The sequence below is a fragment of the Crocodylus siamensis genome, chromosome 2 (assembly GCF_052110815.1).
Source record: "Crocodylus siamensis isolate JL-2025a chromosome 2, ASM5211081v1, whole genome shotgun sequence".
NCBI classification, from domain to species: domain Eukaryota; kingdom Metazoa; phylum Chordata; order Crocodylia; family Crocodylidae; genus Crocodylus; species Crocodylus siamensis.
The window spans coordinates 174,132,966-174,160,048 of NC_143396.1; the positions used below are offsets into that span (position 1 = coordinate 174,132,966).

The 27,083-nt window shown below is 40.6% G+C and overlaps 1 protein-coding gene across 9 annotated transcripts in view; it reads right to left on the reverse strand.

The window, feature by feature from the left end:
- Positions 1–27,083, reverse strand: part of PPP6R3 (protein phosphatase 6 regulatory subunit 3) — a 105,918-nt gene that overhangs the window by 67,298 nt on the left and 11,537 nt on the right. For 4 of the 9 annotated variants that reach the window (XM_090032353.1, XM_090032352.1, XM_090032351.1 and 1 more), the window contains 3 exons: positions 6,742–6,974; positions 5,206–5,392; positions 1,939–2,076 (listed from right to left, as the gene is read on the reverse strand). In XM_090032353.1, coding sequence (XP_089888479.1) covers positions 1,939–2,076; positions 5,206–5,392; positions 6,742–6,968 — 552 coding nt within the window. In that variant the 5' untranslated portion in view covers positions 6,969–6,974. Of the gene's footprint in view, positions 1–1,938; positions 2,077–3,586; positions 3,690–5,205; positions 5,393–6,741; positions 6,975–9,228; positions 9,357–17,790; positions 17,952–27,083 lie in introns of those variants that run through there. The other 5 variants (XM_090032356.1, XM_090032355.1, XM_090032358.1 and 2 more) reach the window with 4 other exon arrangements.

The following is a 27,083-nucleotide window of genomic DNA, read 5'->3' on the forward strand; positions in this document are numbered from 1 at the left end:
GGCTAAGCGTACCGGCGCGAAGCGGTAAATAAGATGGGCAGCCCTTCTCATTTGCCCCATCGTGACAGCTGCTATCTCGGAGGTGACCAGAGAGGGAGAAATAGAAAGTGAAAGTAAAAGTCTCCTCAGTGAAATGAGGAGCAGGAAGTTCTGCTTTAGGTATTGTGTGTCCTCAGGGGGAAGAATAAAGCTGTGGCTGCTGTTTTACTCAGCACTGTGGGTCTCTCTCAGTGTCTTATTTTCGGGGAAACACGGTATACTTAATAAAAATAAGACATCCCCTGAAAATAAGCCATAGTGTGTCTTCTTGAGGAAAAATAAATATAAGACAGTGTCTTATTTTCGGGGAAACACGGTAGATAAAGACACCATGTACCGAAATCATGCTACCTATCCTTTAGCTCAGTGAATCTGTTCCAAAGACAGACAGTTGTTTAAAAACAATTTAATTGCAGATCCTCATACCCACTAGGGCTACACGAAATTTTGCCAGCTGTTTTATTTCAACACTGTTTCAACTAATTTTGAGCTTGAAAGAGCAAAATAGAAACAAAATGAAGGTCTTCAAAACAAAACAAGGCTAGTTGAAACATTTTGAAAGTTGAGTTTCAAAGCAGCCAACAGCCAGGTGGTAGAAGACAGGGGAGAACCAGGGCTGCGCTCCCAGAGGTTTCAGGCTCAGCCAGGCAAGCAGCATAGCCCTGGCTTTCCCCACCTCCCATTGGGCTGCAGGAAGCCGATCAAAGCGCAGGGGAAAGGAACTGAGTCCCGGCTGCTCAGTTCCCCTCCCCAGTGCTGCAGAGATCAGGCTGGAGAAGGGAACTCAGCCTAATCGCTCAGTTCCCCTCCCCAGAGCAATCAGCTGGGCTGAGTTCCCCTCCCTAGCCCAATGCTAGCGCTCAGCTCAGCCCCAGCTCCCTTCCCAGATTGATCCCAGCGCTGGAGAGGGGAATTGAGCAATGGGGTTCAGTTCCCTTCCCCAGCTCTCCAGTTCCAGGCAGCATCCCTCCCTCATCTAGCAGGCATATGGGGCCCGCAACCCTGGGACAACTGGCCCAGCCTCTGCAGTCCTCCCAGGGCTGGGCCCCAATCAGCCTGCCAAATGAGAGAGGCTGTTTCAAGTTTCCCCATTATAGGCTATGGGCAAAACGTTAAAAACAGGTGTCGAAACAGCATCACTGTTTCGACAAAATGAAACAGAACAATAGTTTCAAATCGAAATGAAATTCAAAACAAAATGCTGTTCCCTCGAAACACAAGTCAAAACAGAACAGTGACATTTTACACAGCCCTAATACCCACCGGTGGAAGACACACAACAGGATGCATGAGACCAAGACCTACATATGTAAACCTAATTCATGTGCATGGTTAAAATGCACACCAAGCAACACTTTCAAAGTGTGAGAGCTGTTTTGAGAGCTGGTGTAATGTTAAGATTCAAAGACTCAAAAAACTGCTGGTACAACAAGGTTTTTTTACTATTTGTTTTATGACATCTGAAGCTGCTCTTCATACTGCAATGTTTGTGAGAAAAAAAAGTTAGCTCTCAGAAGGTTCTGGTTTACAAGCAAGGTAAATACTACACGGCTTCTGTAAACCAAGCTCCCTTTCCCTGTCAGGGCATTTTTACATCCTTCCGTTCTCTTTTACAAGTTTGCTTTGTACCACGCCCATCCCTTCCCTCACACCAGGAGCTTTCTCTGTAGAAAAAAAGAGTGGGAGGAGAGACTAATCACTCCTGCAATTCCTATTTACATGTGCAGTGATATTACCATGAATGCTCTGGCTCTTCAAGTCAACCTGCCACAGGTCCAAGTCAGACCTAAGAAAATCTAGGCAGGAGTTTAAATTAGTGCAAGTTAAAATGTATACAACTAGACCAGCACTTAAGTTACCCATGCCAAACACTATGAATCTTGAAAATGTTTTACTCACATTTAATACTTCTTGCCTGGGCTGGGGAGGTTCTATGCAAGTCAGTAGCCTGAGCAATAAGTCCATAATAGCAGAGGTCCCTATGTGCTTTATAATGAGGTCTACAAAATCATGTTTTTTCTTTAAAAAATCCACAATCTGTAAGAAATTAAAAAGGCAGCAAGTTCACATTTTTAACAAGTATCTTCTGTATTTTGCTTAAGACATTAGTATTTGAAACAAGTTCTGGCTTCATTAATTTTGATTTCTGGTGATAAAGAAAGAAAAGGAGAGATTTCTGAGCAAAACGCTTGCCACTTACAACTTTCAAATCAAACAGATTCCTTAGTCCAGCAATATCTGGCCTTCAAACATTGTGAGGAATTTTAAACCTGATATTATGAAGTACAGGAACATTTCTATCAATCTAGTTATCCACAAAACTTGAGTTTGACATGCCAAAATTAAGGAAAAAAGGCAGTAAAGCCTAGTGGCTAGGAAACAGCTCTGGGACTGGCCCTTTAGGTGATAAGTGACTTCTCCCTACGACTCAGTTTCTCTCTCCCTCTAAAATACGTACTATATTGGACTTCCTTTGTAAAGTACTCTGCAATCTACAAATGAAGATTGCTATGTACAAGTTAAGTAACAAGTCTACTGTATTCCTTAAAAGATATTTTCAGATTTTTAGCATTATTGTAATACTGGGCTTTGATGTAGAAGGATGGGACCAAGGCTTCTTTAGTTATAGCAATTTAAATATAAGTAGATTTTTGTACAGCCTAAAGTAATCGTTTACAGAGAAGAAAGCTGTGACCTCTCATTTGGCACACCCAATGGAAACATACATGGTAAGTGATCCCAGCTGTTATAGAGGCTTACAGGAATCTTCTATACTGCAAAGAGTTTCTAAGGCTATATACAAGTTAAAGCAAGCATAATAAGGTCAGGAAAGCATCACAAGTAAAACTGCCTGGTAACATAGTTGTTAATAGGCAACTGAATACCACTGTATGTGCTGTCTAGACATTGTTTTGTTACCAAAACCTGTACACCAAATCAGTACCCTAGTAGTCACCTCTAGGTCTGGCACAAACAAACAGTCTCAAAATTAGCCTTTTCCTGGAACCAAGTTCTTGAAAACTGCTTAACAAGTTACAATTCTGCTACCTACAGCATAGTTTTAAAACAACTGTGGAAATTCATAACGTTTTTCAACAAAATACTTTGTTTTTTTAAAAACTGATGGGCTAATTAACTTATCTAGCCAGATCTAGCCAGACAGTTGTACCCAAGTACTGTTCCACGAAAGAGCAAGCGCTCCATCTATTTATGGACCTGTGCAGATGGAAATCCTTAAAAAAAAAAGACAGAGCTCTATGGATCAGTATATTGCTCTGGCATCACAAAATGCTCGCTATCAAGTGAGCATTAGGGGTGTTTTTTTTAAATCATGTGTATACTGTAGGATGCAACTAAAATACTTGAAAAAATACATTTCCATGATGCTGGGACCAGTTACATCAACAAGGATTCCTCCACTTCAGATAAAGTTCTCGCTTGTGGCACAGACATCTTCATGCAAAGAACTTTTTTTTAAAAAATGAGGAGGGAAAGAGGGGTTGAGTGAGAATGGGGGCCCAAATAAGAGCTGTTGTGCCCATCTTACCTCTGCAAAGTAATCAAAAGCTAAAACAAATGGGGTTAGCTATAGTGAGCTGTAAGATGGTACTGCAGCCCTCACACTTCCTGAAGCAATTCTCTTCTTTCTCCGCCACCACTCCTGAATTTAACGTACTATTGGAACCAAACATCCATGCTGAAAAAAAACAGGTAAAAGCTACACTGTGGCTATGTCTACACAGGCAAAATTGAACTGTGCAATTCATCACTGCTGCAACTCCATGAGTGGCAGCAACAACGAAGACCATAAATGCTTGAGTTCAGCCCGTGCTAATAATAGATAACATAGTAAAAGCTTTGGACCTGTACAGAGACTACAGCCTCTACCAGATGACAAACACTGGTAGTGAACTACACAGACAATTTTTGCCCAAGTACAAGCAGTTTAAAAGGGAAGTTCTAAGCTACATACAGAGCCTTTTAAATTACTTTGTTACAACAACACATTTCTATTGTGTAATGTAGAAAACAAAAAAGGCTATCCAATAAAAATCAAAGTTGGAATCTTATCCAAGCCAAATTTTAACTTTTCAGCAGTTTGGACTGAATGTTAGTTAAAGAGAATGTTAAGTGTCAGATAGCAACAACAAACTCTTGCAACAACCCGATCCCTAGACCTAATCCTTTGATAGAACAAAACTAAAGCCAGTTAGGGTCTGTCTAATACTGCTTTTGTTTTCATTAGGACCATCCAAACTTGTACAAGTAATAAGATTTATCCAGTAAATCCACTTTTCAATTCTCTATCTGGAAGGATAACAAAGAGCAATGGATCTTGCCAAAACAAAATTCTGTCTTTGACAGCAGCAACTGAGACAATATGGAATAGCTACCCAAAATCTATTTATTAAAAAATAGGCATGTCATCTGATAAATGCAGACAGGCTACTTTTCATCACACGCTACTGTGTGATGAAGAATTCTTTGTTGATTCCAAGAAGTGAGCTGTAAGTATATCAAGACCATGTTAAAAAGTGCAGGTAAGAGTCTATTCATGACTTGCAACTGGGTCAAAAAAACCCAAACAGTTCCTATCAGATCAGTAAGCACACACTGGTCCAGGAATAGTAGATTTAAAGGCAAGCAATGGGTGATTTTAGCAATGCTGGTTGTGTCATCTGCACCGAAGTTTTCTTTTAGTATATGCATAAGAAAGATATTATACAGAATTGGTGTTTGTTTATCAGTTTCATATTTGAGAAAACCTCTTTATAAAACTGAACTGAGGGCAAGTGATCGTGATGGTCCTTTCCGGCCTTAAGATTTGTCTGTTTGGCTGGAGGAGAACAACAACCAATGAGTTCATGGGAAGGAAGAACGGAAGATAGATATGTTCTCTCCCAACTTTCAGTATCGCTATTTTGCTCAGAATTACACTGCAAGAATGTTACCACAACACAAGCCAGTTTAAGTTACCCCAGTTTTAACATACTGCAAACATCAGGCTCTACAATAAAAACAAATATTTAATTCACATGGAAAAACGTGAGTAATTCAGTTCCTTGACTCTGCTACTGCCCTTTTAAAAGGCAGTCTTACAAGAATACGCTTGATATTACAACTGTATTGAAGCACTTGCTACAAACACAACATGTAAATATTTACCTGTTCTGGTTTTCTGCTGATAAGAATACTTAGCACCTTACTGAAGAAACTGGCCAGTAAAGGATTTAGAGGGGATTCATTTAAGAGGAAGCTGTACAGTTTCATAAGTAAGGACTCTTCTTCTCCCAACCTATCATTGATCTGCGAGACATCAGATGTCAGCAGCTCACAAGATATATTTGGATACCTAGAAGAGGAACACCTTTCATTATTCATCTGCTTATTCACTCATTATGCAAATACAATAACAGATACAGAGTGAAGTATGGAATCAAAAGCAGTCATCTGGTACAGTAGTTGAATAGATTTGTTATAGACAAAGTGCTTCTTTTTTCATCCTAAGACCAGGCTACTACATTCATGTTATACTCCAGTGGAACAGATAACTTGCTGGATACCAGATACATAAGGGCGGAAAATCAGAGTGGGTTTTTAGTTTAACGTCTGTCAGACCACCTGAGTAATGGCATCTGCCTTCAGAAGCCATTTTCCATGTCGTCTGGGGGAGGGCAGGAAGTGACAGCATACTTAAAACTTCTACCCAATTCAGCTGAATGCCAGAACAGGGTATGAAGGATTGGTAGTGTTGTACCTTTACCCAACACAGTTTAAAAGAGTAGATATTCTGTGCATTACTATGAGTTTTCAAATTGTTTTTATATGCAGCACTGTATTGTATATTCTGAAATAGCCTAAGTAGCACAAATTCCTCAATAATTAACATTTTTAATTCAGTTTAGTTAACTCCTCTTACTAAACTGGTGAAACACAATCCTGGACAGAGCTGCAATTTGATCCAGTCAATTAGAATACTTCAAAATTTCAAACAAGTAGATGTTAAGCACAATGCCTCAAGAGGCGATACAACTTTCTACAACTTATCCTCAGTGGTCTTCACCAGATATCCAAGTGTTTGAACTAGTAGCATATTCTTAAAAGCTGCTTCTTGTAATTTTTTCACCCAGTTATTTCTGATGGTGTAAGAATGAGTAGAGCTCCTTTACAGTCACTTAACATATTACACTTCAGTTCTTTTTGTGCAGGAACCACTTCAGGAAGTTTTCAAAGAAACAAATTATGATTCATATGCCAGATACCTGAATATTAGTCAGGGGTATCAAAGATATGGCCCACAGGCCATATCCAGCCTGCAGGGAACCCATCATCTAGCCTCCAGCACTACCTCTCTCCCTCCAGTTGATCCACATGCCACACACTATGTGAACCAGACCAGCCATGGGACACAGCACCTTCCCCAAACCAGCCGGAATGGGTACCACAGGTGTTGGATCCACCAGGCAGGGCAGGGGAAGGTCCACTGGTCTGATCCTGCTGGTTCTATACCACTCGTCTAGCTATACCACTCTGATCACTTTGACACCTCTGGTTTAAGTCACATGACAATCCTAAACCCCTTGAAAATATAAACAAGCTAAAAAACAGAAGACAGACATAATGTAATGTCACTACAGATTGGACTACCCTCCTTATTCTACCCTCTCCCCCAGCTAGTTCAGGCAAGTAGTGTTTTCCTACTTGTATCTAATTTTCTCATCCATGTCTTGAGGTGGTTCTTCTATTATAAATGAAACTAAATCTTCCAAACATTCCGATTTCAAGAGAAACTCGATAAGTTTGCGATTCTGAGCTTTACACTCTTGTAAAACATCCTCCTCATCCATCAATTCCTTCAGGGTTACATCTTCTCTCTCTAGAAGCGTGTCTATATGGGATGATGAGTGGAGATCAAATTTCCAAAACATACTGGTCTGGATAAGGAGAAAAGCATACACAAATCATTAATTCATTAATAAGTAACAGTTCTTATAAAAATTATGTTATGTCCATTTTGTAGCTTCTAAAACCATAAAGGAACATAAGGGCTCTTCTAAAGGTGGAGGTAAGACTTCTATTACCATAGGCTAAAATGAATCAGCAGGGCTATAAACAAGACTAATTTGGGTAATTTGTGCTAACTGTATAAGCCAATGTTTTAACTCTTCAAAAAGAGTAGTTAGGTCTAAAATTTGAACAGTAAACAAAGAAATGACACATTAATCTGTGAAAGAAAAAAAAGTTAATTTTATTGCCACTTAATTTCTCTTGTATATAGAGCAGGTTGTTAGTTAGGTCCAAATGCTTAACTTAAACCACAGGGTTCAAATAAGCACTAAATTTAGCAAGAAGCTTCCAGGGTTGGTAGGGTCAGAGTTGTGGGGGAGGGGAGGAAAGAGGAAGAAGAGGGAGGTGGAAAAGACAGGGAAGACACAGAGACCAGAAAAATTTACCACCTTCCATTGTGGCAGTACACCATTGAAGTGTACCCCTAGACCGATCCCATATCTGTACCTGCCAATTTGAGTACAGGGTCCCCATACTAATGGCCCACAGACAGTTCTCCTGCAGGGGCAACTTGTCCAGTTTGGGCAGAGGTAATTCTCAGGACACGCACACAGGATATGTACAGAACTCTCTGGGGAACTACAGATGAATTCAACCTTTCTGTACACACACTGAACTTAACCCTTTCCAGGCTTGCACCCTTTCCCTAAGCCCTCTTTACATTGACTCAACTTTCTGCTTCCATGCATCTATCCTGCATAAATCAAAACAAGCATGCTCCCTCTCCACAGGGAACTACAACTTCTGTTCCGTTAGCTGACCTTATATTACGTGAAAAAAGAAAGTGGCTTCAAAGGGATTCTAAAAATATATAGTAATAAGTAACTAAGAGAAATGTTTCTTTCTGGCCAAGTGGAAGCTTGTATGTAGCAGCCCAAATTTAAACAGCAATCAGTATATAGAGAATACTGTGAAGTGTTGACATTTTAAAATGGGTACCTTTAAAATTGAGGCTTTTGTACCAAATTCTAATTACTAAAGCATATTAGTGATAAAAAAACATTGCTCTTTTGGCAGGGGAAGATAAACAACCACATATTTTAAAACAGAAAGGAAGATGCTCTGTGATCTGTAATGTGGTATGCAGAAGTATTTTAAAGGTTATAAGCAACAAATTCAAGCCATGAAAGATGCAGCCTACCACAAAAACAAACGAACAAAAAAAACCCCTCACAAATGAAACACTCTGTAATTCCTAGAGAACCTAATACAATTTGTGCATGTATGAATTTTGATCTAGCATGCCTATCAAGTTCACCGAGTGAAGTGTCAAAATTCAGCATTTCAAAATGAGCTTAAACACCAAGAATACTTTGACATCATGTCAAAGAAGAGTCCTTATAAGTTGTTGTAATATATGTAAAGAGCAATTACTAGTACTACAAGGAGTTTCTTGAGCACATCATGCCCATTTTTAATATTTAGCCTATATTTTTTCTTGTATTTTTAAATGCAAATACTGATATATATAACCAATATAGAGGCTGACAGCATCCAACATCAAAATTAACCCTAATTTATGGAATACACCTATAGTTTCCTCTTAAAAAATACTGTCATCATGGACGAATTGACAAGGGGAAAGACAAAAAAAAATTAATTAAGATACCAGTGTTTTTGATAGTCTGATAATCCCATGCAAAGATCGAAAAGAAAGTTTGATGAAACATTAAGAATCAAAAAAACAGAACAAATCTTAAACACCTATTAAACATTAGTAAGCTTGCCAGAGTAAGCAGAGCTCATATATTTGATTTTACTTAGATGTGTTAGCTCATACATAGTAACTTAAATCACAGAACTGGTGTCAAAAACATTGGCTTATTTGTTGTTGCAACCATTTATCATGAGTAAATGAAACAGGAGTATTGCTATGCCAACAGGAAATGTTTTATTTCCAACTTACTAGACAGGACCAGTATGTTCCCCCTTCCCCCAGTTAATGCAAATGGCATGGCATCTTTTCAAGTAAGAACTATTAAGCCTAGTTCCAGATGTAAATCCCTCTGCAGTGATTTGAAAAGACATTTCACAAGCCTCCTTGCAAACTGTTTCAGTAATTTCATTTGAAAGAGAAATTAAAAAAAAACAAAACAGAAAATAGCAACAAAAAAGGCATACTACTGCAAACATGTTACTGCGTTATTTCACAAACTGTCTCCCAGGCAAGCTGTTTTAGGGGATGCTCCCTCAACATGGCAGGTGCCGACCAGACATTATTCCATCACTTTTCAACAGGAGCCCAGGTCCTTTGGAATAAGGAAAAATAAACACCATAAAATCTGCCAAAGGGGGAAGTCCAGGAACCCTGAAGAAAAGAACTTTAAAAGTTACGACAGGCTGATTACTAGAGATGGGCTATAACAGTTTCAAATAAGAAATAAGTAGCAGCTTCAAAATACGAAAATAAATGTTACATATTCACTTCATTGTTTTTCCTCCCCCTCCTCCCTTCTATGACTACTTGTAAAAAAGGAAGCTCTATTATATGTTTTATACAAGGTAACTTCTTTAGCAGTAGGAACAGATTTAGGTCCAATTTGTTCTTAAAAAAAGACTCATCTAAAATTTATTAGAGTTTGCTCTTTAGATTTACAATCATCTGCAGAACCCAATTTGCAGTTAAGATCTGCTCTCAAAGTCAGGATCAGCGGTGGTATGAACACCTGAAAAGAGAGACACTATGCAATGTACTACTTTTAAATTTTAGATGCAAAATTTGAAACCAAGATATACAGTGTGCTCAAAATTAGCATTTAAATGGAAGCAACTGATCCAAAACATATTAGAGACCTCTCAAAACTGGAAAGGTTTTGTTGAAAGAGCAAAAACAACTAAAAAATTAGCAAAGTGGTGCAGGTGCATGACTGTCTCCTACACCATTTCATTATCTTTATTTTCTTAAATTATTCATATGCTAAATGTCCAACAGGCCTCTCCTTTGTCTCATTAAAAAACTAGACATTACAGAACACGTTTTAACAACTTAAAATGAAAAGGATCTCAGACCAAAATTAGTGCAAAATGATGGGTCAGAACTTCACTTAATTGGAATGAAATGCAACTGAGACTAAAGTAACTGCAGAGAAGATATTACAAGTAGCTTCACTTCTAATACTGGCTCAGAAGAAACCAGTTTGGCTTGTAAATTTCCCCATATAATCTGAGAAAAAAGAAGCAGTTCCCACAGTGTGAAGAAAATCAGCCACTGAGCTCCAGGTCGTTAAAAAGTCATCCCAGTTTCAGACTTTGCTTGTTAAAAGGTAAACTAACTTGCCCTTCAAAACTGTATGCAGAATTGTCTCCATGAAAACAAATGCTTACTTGTAAATGTTTATTTCTTAGATTCAGTGAAAAGTAGAGCTTGTTCTGAAAGTCTGGAATATATTGACTATACAAGCCAAAAACGACTCAAAGGTTTTGCAAGTTATCTAAAACAGTGCTTTCCAAACTTTTCTTCAGCAGGGCCCCATTTCCTCAGCATGGCCCCTCACTTCCAATCCACAGCCCTCAAACCCCACCTGGTGATGTTGCAATCCCATTTGGGGTTGTGACCCACAACTTGGCTGGTCTAAAGCTTCTAGGTGTATTTTTTTTTAATTGACACAAACGTACTAAAACTTTATAAATTAAAATTTTATTGCTTGCAAAAGGAAGTTTTGAAAAGAATATCAAATAAACTTTTAACAACAACCCTCCCACACCACTCCAAGAACAATACTTGGCATATACCATATTTACCAGAACATAAGACAAGGTCTCTCCCATACCATCAGCATGGGGGGAAGGGGGGGGCCTCATCCTATAATTGCAGAGAAAACTCACTAAATACAGCGACCATCATTAAACTGCTGCCAAAAGCAGCATGTGGCTGGCAATGGAAACCACCTATGAAGTTGATTAAATGCAATCAGAGCATGACTATAGAAAACATAACACACTGGGTAAGCATGCCGATAGGAACCCACCACAAGGATAGATTAGTGCAGACCACCCGATTAAGATACGCACTAGTGCCCACTGTGCTTAGTCCCCCTAAATGCCAAGTCTTTCAAGTCACGGTGAGCCACTACACCGAACACATTTCTACTTCCTCTTCACTCCCATAACTGAGCTGTGCTTTTCTCTCCTATGTCTAATGATTCTTGCTTCTTCACCAACCTTAAATCTCTGATAAACATCACCAAACAGGGCCCCAAACAGTTCATCCAAAATTTCTGATGCCCCCTCTCTCAACTTGTCACGTACAATTAGTGTGGTGCCATCCTCAATGACATGAGACAGGGCAACCTGGTCTGGCTTCATCTGCATATAAATTTTTGGAGGATCCCAGGACTTGAGATAAGAGTACCTGGTTCCAGTCATGAGTGGGAGTGCTAATTAAGACATGGATACTTGGGGGGGGGCGGGGTAAGATGGATGAATTAAAATCAAGACTCCAAGTGTAAACAAGCAAGCACACAAACTCAGTTACCCTGCCAAAACATGAAGATAGCTTGTCCACTAGTAACTACACTGAAGGACCAAGTAGACACAAAATGAGACTCTGAACATCTGCTTTAACAAACAAGCTAGATTCAGGACATTCTGGCTTTCCCCAACACCTCATGTAACCTATTAGTGAAGACAGTTATCAATATATTCCACAAAGTAAATGGTTCATTTAGTTTGAGTGATCATCATTCTTCACAGTCATACAGGTAAACTTGAATTCATCAGCAGACACAGTCTAGAGTGTCTGTTGCTGCAAAAAAAACAAACCTACAGTAGCAGCACAGACAACACCACTGTTGTCCAAATGTGAGAAAGGTGGAACAAACATACATACTGAGCAATGCTGAGCTGCAGGGTCACCACAGCTCGAGATGTGGTTGACCCTGGTGGGGGCGCAGCCCACTGAACTATATGACAGAAATGCACAGACACGTAGTGAGGGATCCGCGTGGGGGCAAGGGCGGGCCGCCCGCTACATGCTCAGGGCCAGGGGCTGCACCAGACTCTTCCAGAATGTTGGGGGAGGAGGGGAAGGAGGGGGCTTGGCAGTGGTGGCACTGGGAGAAGGGGCTGTGGGGGTGTTACACCCCAAAAATTTGCCATGGCACCCTCATAGCCCTCCCTGCCAGCACTGCTACCAGCCGCTCCAAGCAGAACTCAGGTTCAGCCCCCGCCAGGAAGAGTCCAACACAGTCTCTAGCCCCAAGTGCACAGTGGGCAGCCTGCTCTCACCCTGTGCACAGATCCCTCACTATGGGGACCTCAATCTACTCCCCCACGCTGGCCAACAGTCATATTAGTCAGCTGATAAAGCTGGTCAATAAATCGTCCATCAGTTTTGGCCCAAAAAAATCTTTACTGATGCACCCCTAGGTTCTATGCGTCTGGTAAGCTACTTGTCCCACTGTTCTTAAACATGAAGTTTTTCCTAAAACTTAAAATCTTCCTTCCTATAGTGTAAACTTGCTGCCTCTTCTCCCTCAAAAGAAAGAATTTTTTCTCTATCTTCCTTATGGAAACCTTTTAAATACCATTACTTCTTGAACTATCATCACAGGATTCTTCCTCCATAGTTTAGAGACATGCATGGAACAATGCACAAGCAGTTAGCCAAATGAAGCAACCAATGCAACAGATCCTATAGCAAACTAAAAGTCACTTCTTCTGGCTGGTGTAACTGTCTTATAGTTTTTAGCAAAGACTTTATATTATTTTCTCTTTTTGTGTAACTGCCGCGCGGCACTCTCACATTTATGTAACCTTGAAGTAGACTGTTAATCAAAATGAACGCTTTGTACTTCTCTCCACTGGCATTAAGCTACACATGCACATTCTGTAAATTTCATTTCTTATCTAAAAGTGTCATTTTTGCAGAAATGAAACTTATGTAGAAAATCTGCCTAGCAATAATTATGTAAAAGAAAATTATCCTATCTGTATACTATAGTTAGTGTCATAGAGGCAGTCCAACAAACATTTATAAAAGAGGCAAAAAGCAGGAAGCAGCAGAGACGACAACTGGAAAACTCTGTGGGCCTGATCACCCCGCAGACCGGTTCTCAGCCTCCCCGCCTGGGCGTATCCCAGCGAAGATAAAGGCCTCAGAAATCCGACAACTGACAACGATTCACTGTGTTACAGTATTGCTTTGTGTTTCCCAATTATGAGCCGTTGACCAGTTCTGGGACTTAAGGAGCCGGCAGCTGCTGGCTCTGGAACCCCGTGAACCAACAGACCCCTTTAGTATCCGGCATACTGTAACTGAAGAAACATCGGAGACTCCGCTTCTCGACTGCCTCTCATCGTAGCTTAGACAACATATCTACGCTCGCTATACTTGTATTTACTGCAACTTCGTTCCAACCGGCCTCCCCTCTTACTTGTAAGAGGGTGAGGCCAGGTGAGTGAATAAATCTTTTTATTTTACTCTATATCTACTCCGTAATAACTTTTATAACTAACATTCCATATCAATGAGCCGTTGACCAGTTCTGGGACTTAAGGAGTCGGCAGCCGCACCTAGCTTTGGACTTGTTCCACTGTTGGAACGCAAGGGCTGGCTCTGGAACCTCGTGAACCAACGGACACCCGATAGATTAAGAGACACTAACTACTTACTCTAAGTCGTCTACTTGTGCCAACTCGGCGAACCTCGAGGGCGGCTAAGAGCTACCTCAATCCCGCCCCACAAGCCGCGCGCTCGCACAACTCCGCAAAGCCCGCGGCTCCCCTAAGCGGTGCCGGAGCCGCTAGCCCGGCATTTCGCCACAGCTGGAAGTAGCAATACATCTTTTCCTCCTTCAGGCAACCAGTAAAGAAAAGCACGACTCCTATCATAGCAAAGACATTAGCTCTCCAAAAAAGTTTAAAACGGAAGGTCAGAAGAAAACTCCCTTTTTACTGCTGAAGACAGACTACAGGAAAGAGGTTCCAACAGGCACTCCTGAAAAGAGTTGCAAAATATCCAAGTAGCAGCAATATTTCCCCAAGTTAAGGTTACAAACCACTTCCTGTTATAAAGAGTTCCCCCCATCCCATCTCCCACTAAAAAAAAAAAAAAAAAAAAATCACTTGGGTTGTCATCACCTAGATTTTGTGCTTGACATTAAGCACTACATGATGTACAAAGTAACTCCTTTTTTAACTGGAGTGTTCAATACTTTGTCCCTTCATCAGCCCAATAGTATGGCATTACAGGATTCAACACAAACATGCTACTAATGCTAGGGTGTCTTATTTTTTAAATCCATGGAAAAATGATTAGACACTATAGTGATAAGTGTTTTATAAATGCAGATTAAGTAGATATTTTGATATTAGCTTGTGCAGACAGTTTTCAAAGGCAAGCATAATCAAAAATTTAATTGATGTAATTTGAAAGCTAGGTATAAACAACAATTACTGAAGCAGACTAAAGAAGACAGCCAGGGAGTATGTTCTATAGCTATCCCTCATTATTCCAATAGTCTTTCTTTGGTTAAGTACTACTTGTAGACAATAACTGACAGAATGGTTGCAGGAGACAATCTACTGGACTTGAAATGAATACTGGTTTCCAGGGCTTTGTAGCATAGTGGTGCTGTATCTTTTGGCCCTGCAGGCGAGATGAGTGGCACACTGCCCAAATCCTACCTCATGTCACCTGATTCTAGTGCACAGAGTCATGCTATTCAGTCTGCAGGCTCCCCATGAGTCCAAAAATTTGGGAAAAGGGGGAGTGGCAATTAATGCTGCCACCACATTTCGGAACTGCAGGTTAGATTATATAACTCCACAGGCTGGATCCGGTCCTAGGGACTGAGCACCCCTGCTGTACCATACGGACAATGCCCAATTCTTCTTTCAGGTAGCAGCATAAGACAGACAATGGATATTGATTTTATCCCAACAGGAAGAAATGGAAAAAACCCAGCCAACCACAATAAACAGCACCAGAAAGTTTCTAAAAGTTTCATCTGAAGTTCATGTAAGAGTTTAATTTCTAAGAATTTCATTTGCATTAGTAGTTAAATACGTATTTGAGCATCAGGCTACTTGCAGTGTTCAACCTCTGGATACATCAAGAAAATGCACCACATTTAGAGTCTTCATGTTCCTTCATTAGGAGAAATGTACTTTAGATTTCTACACCATGAAGCTCTCATTAACTTTGGCAGTTTTGTCAATTAAACCCAAGTCCCAGCTTCTGCCTTGGTTCCTCCCAAGAGTCATAATTATTATTATGCATTTTCTTTATTCTTGAGATGACCCTGAATTTAAGACACCCTGCCCCCAACAATTAGATTCTATATAGAGAAGATTTATAATATGTATTCTAGTTTTCCATGTATAAAACCTAATTATTGGAGGGTAATCTTTGAGGTGGGAAGGTAGTGGGGATGCAGGTGGTAGAGGCAATCAAGCAGCTTACTCCATTTGTACTGGCCCCCTGCCTACTCTCCCCAGCACCTCCCCCTGCCCCTGTTTCATTCCACACCATCAGGCTCCATCCCTGTTCCAAGCCTGGTGCACTGAGCATAGTCCCAGCCCAGTCTAGCCCTACAGCAGCCATGCAGAATGTGCCCCACAACTGCAGGGCTGTGCTGGGACACTACTGCAGCCTGAGGCACAGAGTACCAACAGACTGTTGGCATGGAGTAACGATAAGGGGGTGGGGGGGAGAGAAGGGGAAAGATGAGATGCAGAGGTATCAGAAACAGGGAGTAGAGAGAGGCAGCAGCTGCACATACAGCCCCAACCCCAGGTAGGGGCCGAAGCCCAAGTCACAGCAGCTGCCTGCCCTCCCCAACACTACCCACATGCACAATTCTAAGAGGGGCTTCTCCCTCCCCATATTAAGTAGGGAAAAAACCCTCAACTTAGAATCGAGTAAAATACAGTAACATTCATGTTCTGAGAAACATCCCCTCAAAATGTTCTTTAATAAAATGAAACCAACAAGCCTCTTCAGTGCCATTCTCTAACTGACCTAGAAAACAGGGGAGGCAACTTTCATAAAGCCACATCACTCAAATAAGGGGTAGCCATAGCCCAGTGGAACAAAAATCCACACTCAGCATCAGGCAGGTCAGCTATGCCTGTGAATATACAGCAGGTTGTTCAAGAAGCACATGTATTCTTTCCAAAGGTAAATGCATGTTTTTCTATTTCAGTAGTTAATAGTCTAGCTGGTTGAAAACTGTTTTAAGTTAATGCACACACTAATTAAGTCTTAATGCTTAAGATACCCAGCACACACTGACTTCAATCTACTTAAGGAACTGCGTAATGTCTGTATACTTACAAAGCAATGAGTTCCCCCCAAAAAGTCCTAATAAGCTTGCCTGTTTGCACATCATCATTAGAGAGGACAGTTAAAATTAAAATAGCAATCTTGGGACAAGTATCAAATGCCTCCATGTCCTATATTCCACCATGGCATCCTCCAGCTATTGGTTAAGATATTGGATTAAATCAAGACTCCAGGTGTAGACAAGCAAGCACACAAACTAAATTACCCTGCCAAAACACGAAGATAGCTTGTCCACTAGTAACTACGCTGAGGGACCAAGTAGACACAAAATGAGACTCTGAACATCTGCTTTAACAAACAAGCTAGATTCAGGACATTTTGGCTTTCCCCAACACCTCATGTAACCTATTAGTGAAGATAGTTATCAATATATTCCACAAAGCAAATGGTTCATTTAGTGTGAGTGATCATCATTCTTCAATCATACAGGTAACTTGAATTTATCAGCAGACACAGTCTGGAATGTCTGTTGCTGCAAAAAAACATTTACAGTAGCAGTGCGGACAACATCACTTTCTTCCAAATGCCGAGAATAAGAACTTACAGCTGAAAATTGTTTCCACACATGCACCTCCATCCATGTATACATTAGTTCAGAAACATTTTCTGCACACAAAAAGATGGAATACAACAAATGCTAAATTTGTGTCATTTCTTCTGTGATGGATCCAACAGTAAAAATAATTACTTTACGTAGAAAGTAATAAAATAACCTTAACAGGTTGGCCTTAGGTTCTGTTTTCAACTGAAAACACAACTTTTCAAAATAGCATGTTACAGATCAGTAGTATTTTTAATCGCTCTGCTGAACAAGAGATAGCATTTTTGGCACACAGGCACCTGAGTGCATCACCCAACTTAACAGTTCAAACACAAATATCTGACGTTTATATTGGAAAACAAAAAGGGAACAAGTAAGTTGGGAATGCATTAAATGTCAAGGTTCCCTAGGCCAGCGTCCCAGTTGCCCAGTGTCTTTCTAGTATAAACCCAAACTCTTCATTACTGGTTTTCCAAAGGTCATATTTTAAAGTCACCATAATACTGCATTTGACAGTGAAATAGTAGTGGTAACAGCCAGCGGTGATGGACAATACAATTAGCTACAAAAGGGAGAGAAATCACTGGAAGAATGATGCAAGGCAAAGGAAGGAATGATCATCGAAAAGCTGAACTGCAGAAAGGGAAGAAGAGTGAGAAGACAGAGCTGAGACCTACAGAAATAAAATAGATAAGTCTCTTGAAGGGGTGGGGGTGGGGGGGGGCAAAAAGGAGAATGAAAACAGGATCTGAAGCACCAAGGAACCACCATGTTTAGGTGGATGATTTATGGGAGCGGGGGAGGGGGGGGGAAGAGCTATCCCTACAGATTTAAATTTAATAGCAGTGTTTCTTACCTGTTAAAAAACACAAAAATATTTTTTAAAAATTAAGAAAACAAAACAATTTGTATTCTTTGTGGCTCCTTGCCCATTACAGGGTATCCTGGCAACAGCAAAATCTTTCAATCTATAGTATTAGCAGGACTGAATTAGGTTAAGATGAAGCAGATTTCTTCCTACAAGAAAAAAAACAAAACAAGACATTTCATAATGTTAAAGAGGTTTCCATTAAACAGCACAGTTGGCAATGTGAATATTAAAAGGTGTTGCTCCCAAGAAATGGAGCATACAAGGTGCTGGTGAAAGGGAGAAGTTGTAGAAAAAAAAAAATAGTGCCGATTCTACCAGATGTTTTGAGATTCATTAAGAAAGTTGTTGCAGCCTTATCTGCCTATTCATTGGCCATCTTCTTTGTTCTGGTCAGGATATGTGAAATCTTCATATTCTCACTCAGTATAAAATTGTCTCCATGAATGAAGAATTTAAGATCTCACTTTTTACTTTAAAAAAAATTACTCATAGTTCTACCTTTCTGAGATCTCACATGGCTTCAGCCATAAAAAAAAAAAAAACAAAAACCCCAAAAATCTAGGAAGCAGCATGAACACAGGTTTTTTGTTGGTATTTTGTTTCTAGGTTTAAAAACCCCCAAACAAACAAAAGCAAAACAGGTCTTGCTCTATCATGACTGAAGTATACTGTGCCCACAAACTGGCAACTAAGAAAGAGAATCAAGCATGCAAGCCAATTTAATTATTTCAGCAAGACAGTTAAAACTGGCTTAAGTCAGTTGCTGATTTATGCCAAAAACTCAGGGTTTTTTGCCACTCAAATGATGCCATGTTCAAGAGAGTAAGGCGTACTTATCCCAGAATGATGCTCACATGCCAGTGAATGAAAGGGTCAAAAGTAAGGCTAGCAAATCTCAACCAAAATGTCAGCATCCAATTGAGGAATACTTTCAGGGAAGTAGATCTGCAGACAAATTATATTTACCATGAAAGAATTTGATGGGATAATTATTGTCCAGGATTAGTTTTGAACCATTTTGGCAAACACGGAAGGAATCTGAAAGTTGACTTCCACGGGTTACAACATGAGGTGTTCTTGTGCATTTTTGCTCGTTTATGATGTAGAAAAACAACAACAACAACTAATCTATAAAGCCCTCCCCCCAACGCTTTTTCAAGTTGTTTAAACCTGACCCAATCACATCAAACAAAATCTCTATTCCTACGGTAGTAAAGAAGATTGTGTAATTATGACGTAAGAAATGCTGAAAATTCACCAAGTGAAGAGGGGAGATTAAGCAAAAAGAGCAAAATTAATATCAATAAAAATTGATGTCATGGACTAATACATCAAAAAGACCTATCAGTTGAAAAAACTGAATCACTGTTACACCATTTATTGAAGCGAGAACTTAAGTCACAAACACCAGTAGCAAAAAACACAGCTGATTCTGACTATAATCTTGATATCCAAATACAAACCATTTTTTATAACCTCCAATATGAAACCTTTTAAAAAACTCTTACTGTTAACCTTTTTAAAGGAGAACAATATCTTTCTCCATCTGAAATGTTTGCTACAAAAAACAACGCCTAGAGTTTCATTCTGTAAACTTCATGAATTACTTTTGAAAGCTTGTATAGCGTAGGTCAGAGGCTGGCAGCCTTTTACTAATAAGGGCCGACCAATCAGCGCAAGTACTGCCATGGGCGACTAATCCCCTCTTGCCATCCAACTCATGCCGTGTTTTATTAAAGCAGAGCATGAGCCATACTATATGGCTAAGCAGCAGTATGTGTGTGGGAGGGGCAGGGAATGTACATGCTTTTGTAAGGCCTCCACAGGCTGGATGCAATCTCCTAGCCCAGATCCAGCTTTCAGACAACAGGTTGCCAACTACTGGTAGGTGTTCAAAGTAACCTACATCTCAGTTTTAGCAGCAACATATGAAATTACTTGGTGTTTTGAGCTTGCTTTATAAACTCCACAGCAGTTTTAGATCTAAGAACTACCACATTTTCATTTTGCTTACCCAAAATAAGTCTAGCATGAAGACTCCAGGCTTCATAGAGTACACAAACACCAGAACTGGCCTTAGGTGTGATGTGGGTGACTGCCCACAGCACCACAGTCAAGGGGCACCACACACAGTGCCACCATTTTTCTCAAGGAGCCCTTGTGGCCTCACCCTGGCTGCTGCCAAGCCAGCTGGGGACCCCTGGGTAAGACAGCAGTGAGGCAACAAAACAGAGGGAAGGAGGCCATCCTTCTCCCTCCCACATCTACAGGCTGCGAGTCTCCCTCCATCTCCATCCAGGCGGCTTCCTCTTGCCCCTCTGCCTCCAGCAGGAGCCAGGCAGCTGTCATCAATAATTAAATCACCTCCCAGAACCAGCAGCAAGCAACAGCAGCAATAAGAGCAAGTGAGATGGGGAGAAAGGACAGGGGTGACAGTGGCAGCTATGGAGGAGGTGGAGGTAGGGAGTGTGCACACAGCAGTACTTGGCCCAGCCCAGCTCACTGTGGTGGCCAACTGCCTGAGGAGTGGTAGGAGCTCCCAGTGCCCTTCCCACCACCATGCCTGGGAAGTGCACAGCAGCTACCTCATTGGTGGTAGGGAGCAGAGGAGTGGCAGAGGATGAAGTGCAACCTCTGAAGAGCCTGAGCCATGCTATCCAGCTGCCTCCTACTAACCTGCATGCTCAACACCACTGGTGCATCAAAATGCAAGTTCACCCAGGGCACCATTTTCCCTAAAGCCAGTTCTGACAAAACACTACCATGGTCTCCTTAAGTCTACTACAGTAATCAATACAATTTAAAATAGAAGGATGTCAAATCTTGGCAGTAATGTTTTTAAACGTCAACTGTTTTTAATCTTTGGATTCTTGGCTCTACATGTCAAATACATTTGTCAGTCTCTTTGAATAAAATGATCACCAATAAAGAAAAAAAAGAAAGAAATAACAGAATAACAAGCTAGAAGTATCCAAGTTCGGCATTTGCTTTTGGAGCCCAAACGAATGTTTAAATGAATACCGCTACTGTGTACATATAATTAAAACCATGACATCTACCAGAGCACCCTTACCTCATGTAAAGGATATGGCATGGAGAAGGGCTAAAAAAAAAAATCAAATCATGTTTGAGTCATGCTAAAAGCAGACTCAACTTAAACTTTCTATCTATAGATATACAAAATCAAAACTATTTTGTTCTCTAAAGTGAGGCATAGGAGGAACTGAACACAGGCATGGAGATGCAAAAACAAAACAAAAAACACTTGCCTGAAGAAAGGTATTTAGTCTGAATATGAAATATTATGTATGTTATTTTGGGATGCAAGAGTTTAAAGCCTAGAAATAAAAGTGTTCTACACTGTCAATCTTCCTATCTGCATTACAGCAGAAGTGAAGAATGTTATATTAGAAAAACAAAAGTGAACTAATAAAATTTGATCCCCAAAACATTAACAACTTTTTTTTGTTGCCTTGTACAAGCAAAGATCATCATATTCTTAAGCAAGCAAAGGAAACTAGGAATACTAGGGAGAAGGGGATGGTAGACATAAGTTGTATGAAAAATAGAAAACAAGGTAGGTACAAAAGGAAGGCCACCAACATTAAAAGGGGGGGTGGGGGTGTCTACTGTACTCCGCCATGTTTTTTTCTCGTTTGTTTCCAATTTATTACTGGCCTAAACAGAACAGTAATTATTTTGCGATAAATCAAAATAAAATTGGGGAGGGAGGAAAATGTCATTCAGGTGCAGAGTTCCTGTAACACACCATTCAGCCCAATCTTCCAATCTACTGGTCATCAGGAAGTCATGCAACTAGGACTAACCCCTCCCCCAATTCTCTTTCAATCAAGATATTTACTGCACTGTTTCAGAATATGATACTCAGTTCTTCAGTTGCATTACAACAGACTTTGATAATTATATCATAAAAAAGCAATTTATAAGAGCAAGACAGAGCAGACATTTGCAAACCATATTTACTTGGATACAAGACAAGGTTCTCCCCTCCTAACTGGCATCGGGAAAGAGATCCCCTTACCTTATAATCTCACTAAATACATTGCTTATCAATAAACTGCTGCCAAAAGCTGCATGTGCTCAGCACTGGACACTACCTATAAGTTGAATAAATGCAGCCAACACTGAGCTTGACTATAAAACATATAGCCCACACTAGGCAAACATGCTGATGGAAATATACCACAGGAATAGGTTAGCAATAGCTCATCTGAATAAGACATAAGGTACAGCCCATCAAGTGTGATCCCCTCATTGACGATATTTCCCAGTCATGGTGAGCCACGGCATTGCATACAATTCACCCAGAATCCCCCTCTCAGCCACTCTCTTAGCCAGATGCACATGATTAGTGTGGCCCAACCCTCCACGAGGTGAAGCTGAACCAGGCTGCCCTGTGCCTCATTTGCATATAAACTTTTGGAGCAACCCAGGACTAGTGATAAGAATACGTGGATGCTGAATGGGGAAGAGGAAAGGGGGAAAGGTGAAACACACACACACACTAGTAAATCAGCTGTATGGGTCACCATGGCTTGAAATACTTTAGACTCTAGTGGGACTCAGCCCAATGAACTATGTGGTAAAATCACAAGCCTTTGGCTTTGGATTAATATCATGCATAGCTTGTACTACATATATGTAGGTGTCAAAGTGCTGCTCAAAAGCGTGTTTTGCAACAGTTTCAAAAAAGCATGCATCAATTCTGGATAAACTAAATACATAGGTACTGCTATAGCCATGTTTAGTTTCAAGGTTACTGTTTTTAAATTTGCTCCTCACTTCCACGTGCTCAGAGATAGCAAGATCTGACAGTAAAGAGAGGGGGAAGGGGCTGCCAGGGGAAAAAACTGGGGGGAAGAGAACATAAAGGGAGACCTGACCCCCTACATTTGTTTTCCCTGATGTAGAAGTGGAAGGGAGACAAATTCAAGGCAAACATCCAATAATTAGATTCTACACCTAGAAAATTATAACAAATGTATGAATTTTCCATATATAGAATACAATTACTTGGGGGTCATCTTATAAATCACGGTCATCTTCTAGTAGAGTAAATACAGAAGCTATTTACATTTCCCTCAAATTGAGCAGACCAGTTTTCCCCATTTGGGGGATCTCATTGGCCACTGACAGTCATTAAAGAGGGCATGATGGGACCTGATGCACGATCCAAACAAGTCGCACTTTCTGCCACATACCATGTGCATGGCAGAAGGCTCAACTGCGGGATCGTGCATCACATCCCATCATGCTTTCTTTTTAATGATTATCAGTGGCCAATGAGATCCCCCAAATGGGGAAAATTAACGCAAAATATTGGTGAAGGGGAAGCTTGGGATCATGATCCTGTGCTCCCCTTGAACTGGTAGTCTTAGCCTGTCTACTGAAGGTGCGCCCTACTACAGGAGATAGGAGGCCCACCAGTGCTTGGAGCTCCTAGCTGGCAGGAGGAAAAGACCATGAACTCTAGTGCTGGCTGCAAGCTCAGCCAGTGATTGGAACTCTTAGCTGATTCTTCTTTTTCCTTTGTAGATGGACTTAACACACAAATCAGCAACATTTTAAAAGGACAGCATGGAACATTAAAGGTTTGTTCTTGAATAGTTCAGCATGTAAACAACTAATACACTTGAAAGTTAATTAGGATTAAGATCGGTTGTGAACTTAATTAAGCTTATGACTGAATTTTGAAGAGTAGACAAAATCCATGAAGTTTTTAGCAACCTCTATCCAAGACAACAGTTCCATATTTCTGGAAATGTAGCAGAACTATGCTTTGGATCAGCATATCAAATGTTAATATGCTTTTGATAGTCTGGGATCCTGTATCTCTTTGTAACTTAGCTAACATCAAGTTTTATTCAATATCACTCATGATACAAAGTAAATCAGAACAAAAAGAGTCTTTAGAAGTGAGACAACTTCCAAGAGTTCTAGATTTGAAAAGGTAATGCAAGATCTCAAGTAGTTAAAATTACGCAGTAGCATCTCATAAATATATTTTATCAAAATAGTAGTTAGATAGTCATAGGATGCTCTTCTCATGGCAGGAAGATTGCAAGGACAGGTTAGCTTGCATAGGACTAAACAGACTGCAGCCAACTTCATTTTCATGTGAAATAGTGCTTTTTAGACCTGACTGGAAACAGCACGCCACTTTCCATGTTAACCCGAATGTAAGCCATTTGATCTGAAACTTTCCTTACTTGAGAGCAGCTCAGTCAACAGTGGCTCTCTATTCAGTGCACTGATGAAAACAGAGTAAATCTGATGGCTTCGCCTCCAAAAAGCCATGTGCTTAGACACTTCCATAGCCTAAAAACATCTTGATAATGGTAAAGAAAAGTAAATAATGAGACTAACAGAACAAGCTTGATCTGTTAGTTATACCCATCTCTTTCTCCATTTAACAGTCCATTGAGACTGTATCCTTTTCTTTCCAAGAAAAGCACAGATAAGCTTTCCTACAGAATAAAAGGTAAGGGGAACACAATTAGAGTTACATACACATGCAAAAGACAGAGTGATCTTTTCCTAATAGTTTCTGGGCTACTAGTGCAAGAGAAGCCCCCATGTAGAGAGGGCAGTAGATGATAATCACTAGGTGTCTATGTATAGAACTGTCAATGCTTGAAGTATTAAACCAAAGTACTATATTTACCTGAATCCATGACGACCCTGAATTTCAAATGACCTCCTAATAATTAGATTCCATACACAGAAATTTATTTTAAAAATTATAAATTTTTTCCATGTGTAGAATCTAATTATTGGAGATTCATCTTAAATTACTGCCTTCCCCCTCCATCCCACTGCTAGAGCAGGGAAAACAGTGGCAGGGGTACAGGCTGTAAGGGAAGCAGGGTGGGGTGGGGCAGATAGTGGAAGGTGTCAAACTTGCCACCTGTTGCCCAGTCCCCTGCTGCTGTCTGTCCCCCTTTTGTCTACCCCACCACCTTTGACCCTGCTCCCCTTCCCCCCCGCCCCCACAGCTTCTGCCTCCTCCCCCAGCCACCCTCACCCTTGCTCCTCAACACCAGGCTCTATCCCCACTCCAGCCTGCAGCATGAAGCAAGACCCCCAGCCTGGTCCAGTAGCAGCAGCAGCAGCTCCCTGCTGCTATTTGGCTGGGCTGGAGCTGTGCTCCATGTCCCAGGCTAGAATGAGGATGCAGCTGGCTACTGGAGCAAGGACAGGCAGAAGTGAGGTGGGGGGAGAGCACACAGTAACTGCAACTCAGAACCACAATAGTTGCCTGTCATCATCCATCCCCTGCCATGCCTTGTACTCAATTCCAAGATGAGCCCCCCCCACATGTTAAGAGGGGGAGAACCCTGTCTTGGAATTGAGTAAATATAGCACTGTTTTACAAACGTGATACTGTTTTACAAATTTCCTTGTGTGATGCATGATCCTTCTGCCCACAGAGGAGGGTATAATCCCTGATCCTGGAAGGGTTACCATTTTTTTCCACTGGTATATTTTTGAGGTCTTTCTGCCACCTAGAAAAACTGAAGTAGAAGATTCTAAACTTTTCTGACCCTTTGGCACCAGAAAGAGAACAAAGAAAGCATTTGTGATTCTGAACTGATCTGTGAAACAAATACATACTTAGAACTCTGCAGATGTCCAAAGTATGCCAGGCCCTTTGGGGTGTATCAAATTTGGGCATAAGGACAGAGAACAGGGAACTGTCCCTGCTATCACATCTACAGAAAAATCTTTGGTATGAAGACAGGATCAATTCCTAGTAGCATTTTACTTTGTAGACTGAGCAGCACTGAAGTTCCAGGAAAAGAGATACCAAGTCAAGCATACTGTAAACTACGATACTTTTAACAACTAAAATTATTTTTCTGTTAATAAAATATTGCAACCTTTATGAACAATTCAAATGAAGGGGGTGTAATGAAGAAGATAAAATCTTTTAAGAGAACCTTATTCATTTCAAGGGGACTATAAAAAATGCTGCTCTCAAAGACCTGTAGGACATCTCAGATAAAAGCCATTACTTTCCTGTCTACCCAAAAGAATGTTTACAATCTTTTCTCCAATGCCTGATGAAGAGTGTTTGTGCCTGAAAGCTTGCAATTAAATCCATTTTTTTCCCCAAAAACTTGCTGGTCTAATAAGAGATATCATCTCTACTCTGATGATAACTAAATTACCTTTATTACTTTCCTGTTGACTAACAATGCTAGGGGAACAATTTGATCCTTGAGGGCCCCAGCTGCCAGACTTAGCCAAATTTATTCTTGAACCAGCTTGGCCAGTTGCAGTAGTAATACAGAGGAAAGGATAAAATTCTTGTACTGATACTGATGATCCAGATTCAACCAGGTCCTTAAATATACCATGTTAACATTCTCTCTAGAATCTAGTAGTATGGATGTCACCTCTTCTGTGTAACCTCTTTGACTGAAGAGGTTCAATTTAAGAAACACGCAGCTAGTTTCAGAGTATGCGGATTTGGCGCATGACCAACCACTGAAATATTAAATGCCTTCTGAGTAGGAAACAGATGCAACATTCACCATGTAAACACAGTCAAAACCAATTTTGGCAGAGCCAGGATGGAGCTCCCAGCATTACCTCTCTCCTGAAATGTTCTAGTGAGGAGAAGAAAGAGAAGGACATCCAAGAATCCCTTTAACCATCTTCGCAACAAAGCACCTACTGCCTGATTTTCTTTTGATCCCACCTGCAAGAAAAAGACTGATCCCACCTGCAAGGATTCAAGATGTATGGCTCCAAATGTGGACATCCAGGGGGAAATCTACAACACACTTGTATTCACAGACATAAAAAAGGGCCAACAGCGCAGGCAGAGACTAGTCCTGAATCATGAAGGGCTAAACAGAAGGGAGAGAATTCCACAAATGGTAGGGAGAAGCCAAACCACAGGGCTCCATCAGTCATTCTTTGCTCTGAATCCTTATCAATAGCTCCCTGCTGTCACTACAGCAGCTACAAAAGAACTGAGCAATTATTCCATTCAAGAACTGGAGCAGCGAATTCATTCACATAAAGGTACTGGTAGCTGATCTAGGTATTGAACCCAGACCTCAAGTCTCATTTTAGCTCTCCATCACATCAGTTCAATTTAGATTTGAGTATTTAAAGCTATGAATGGGACCTATGCATGCTCAAGGCTTGGGGAGGGGGGAGATGGGACTCAGACAGGCAGACAGACAAACAAACAAGACAAAAGACCAGTTTCCCTGAATTTATGCAAGTTTCTCAATTTATACACT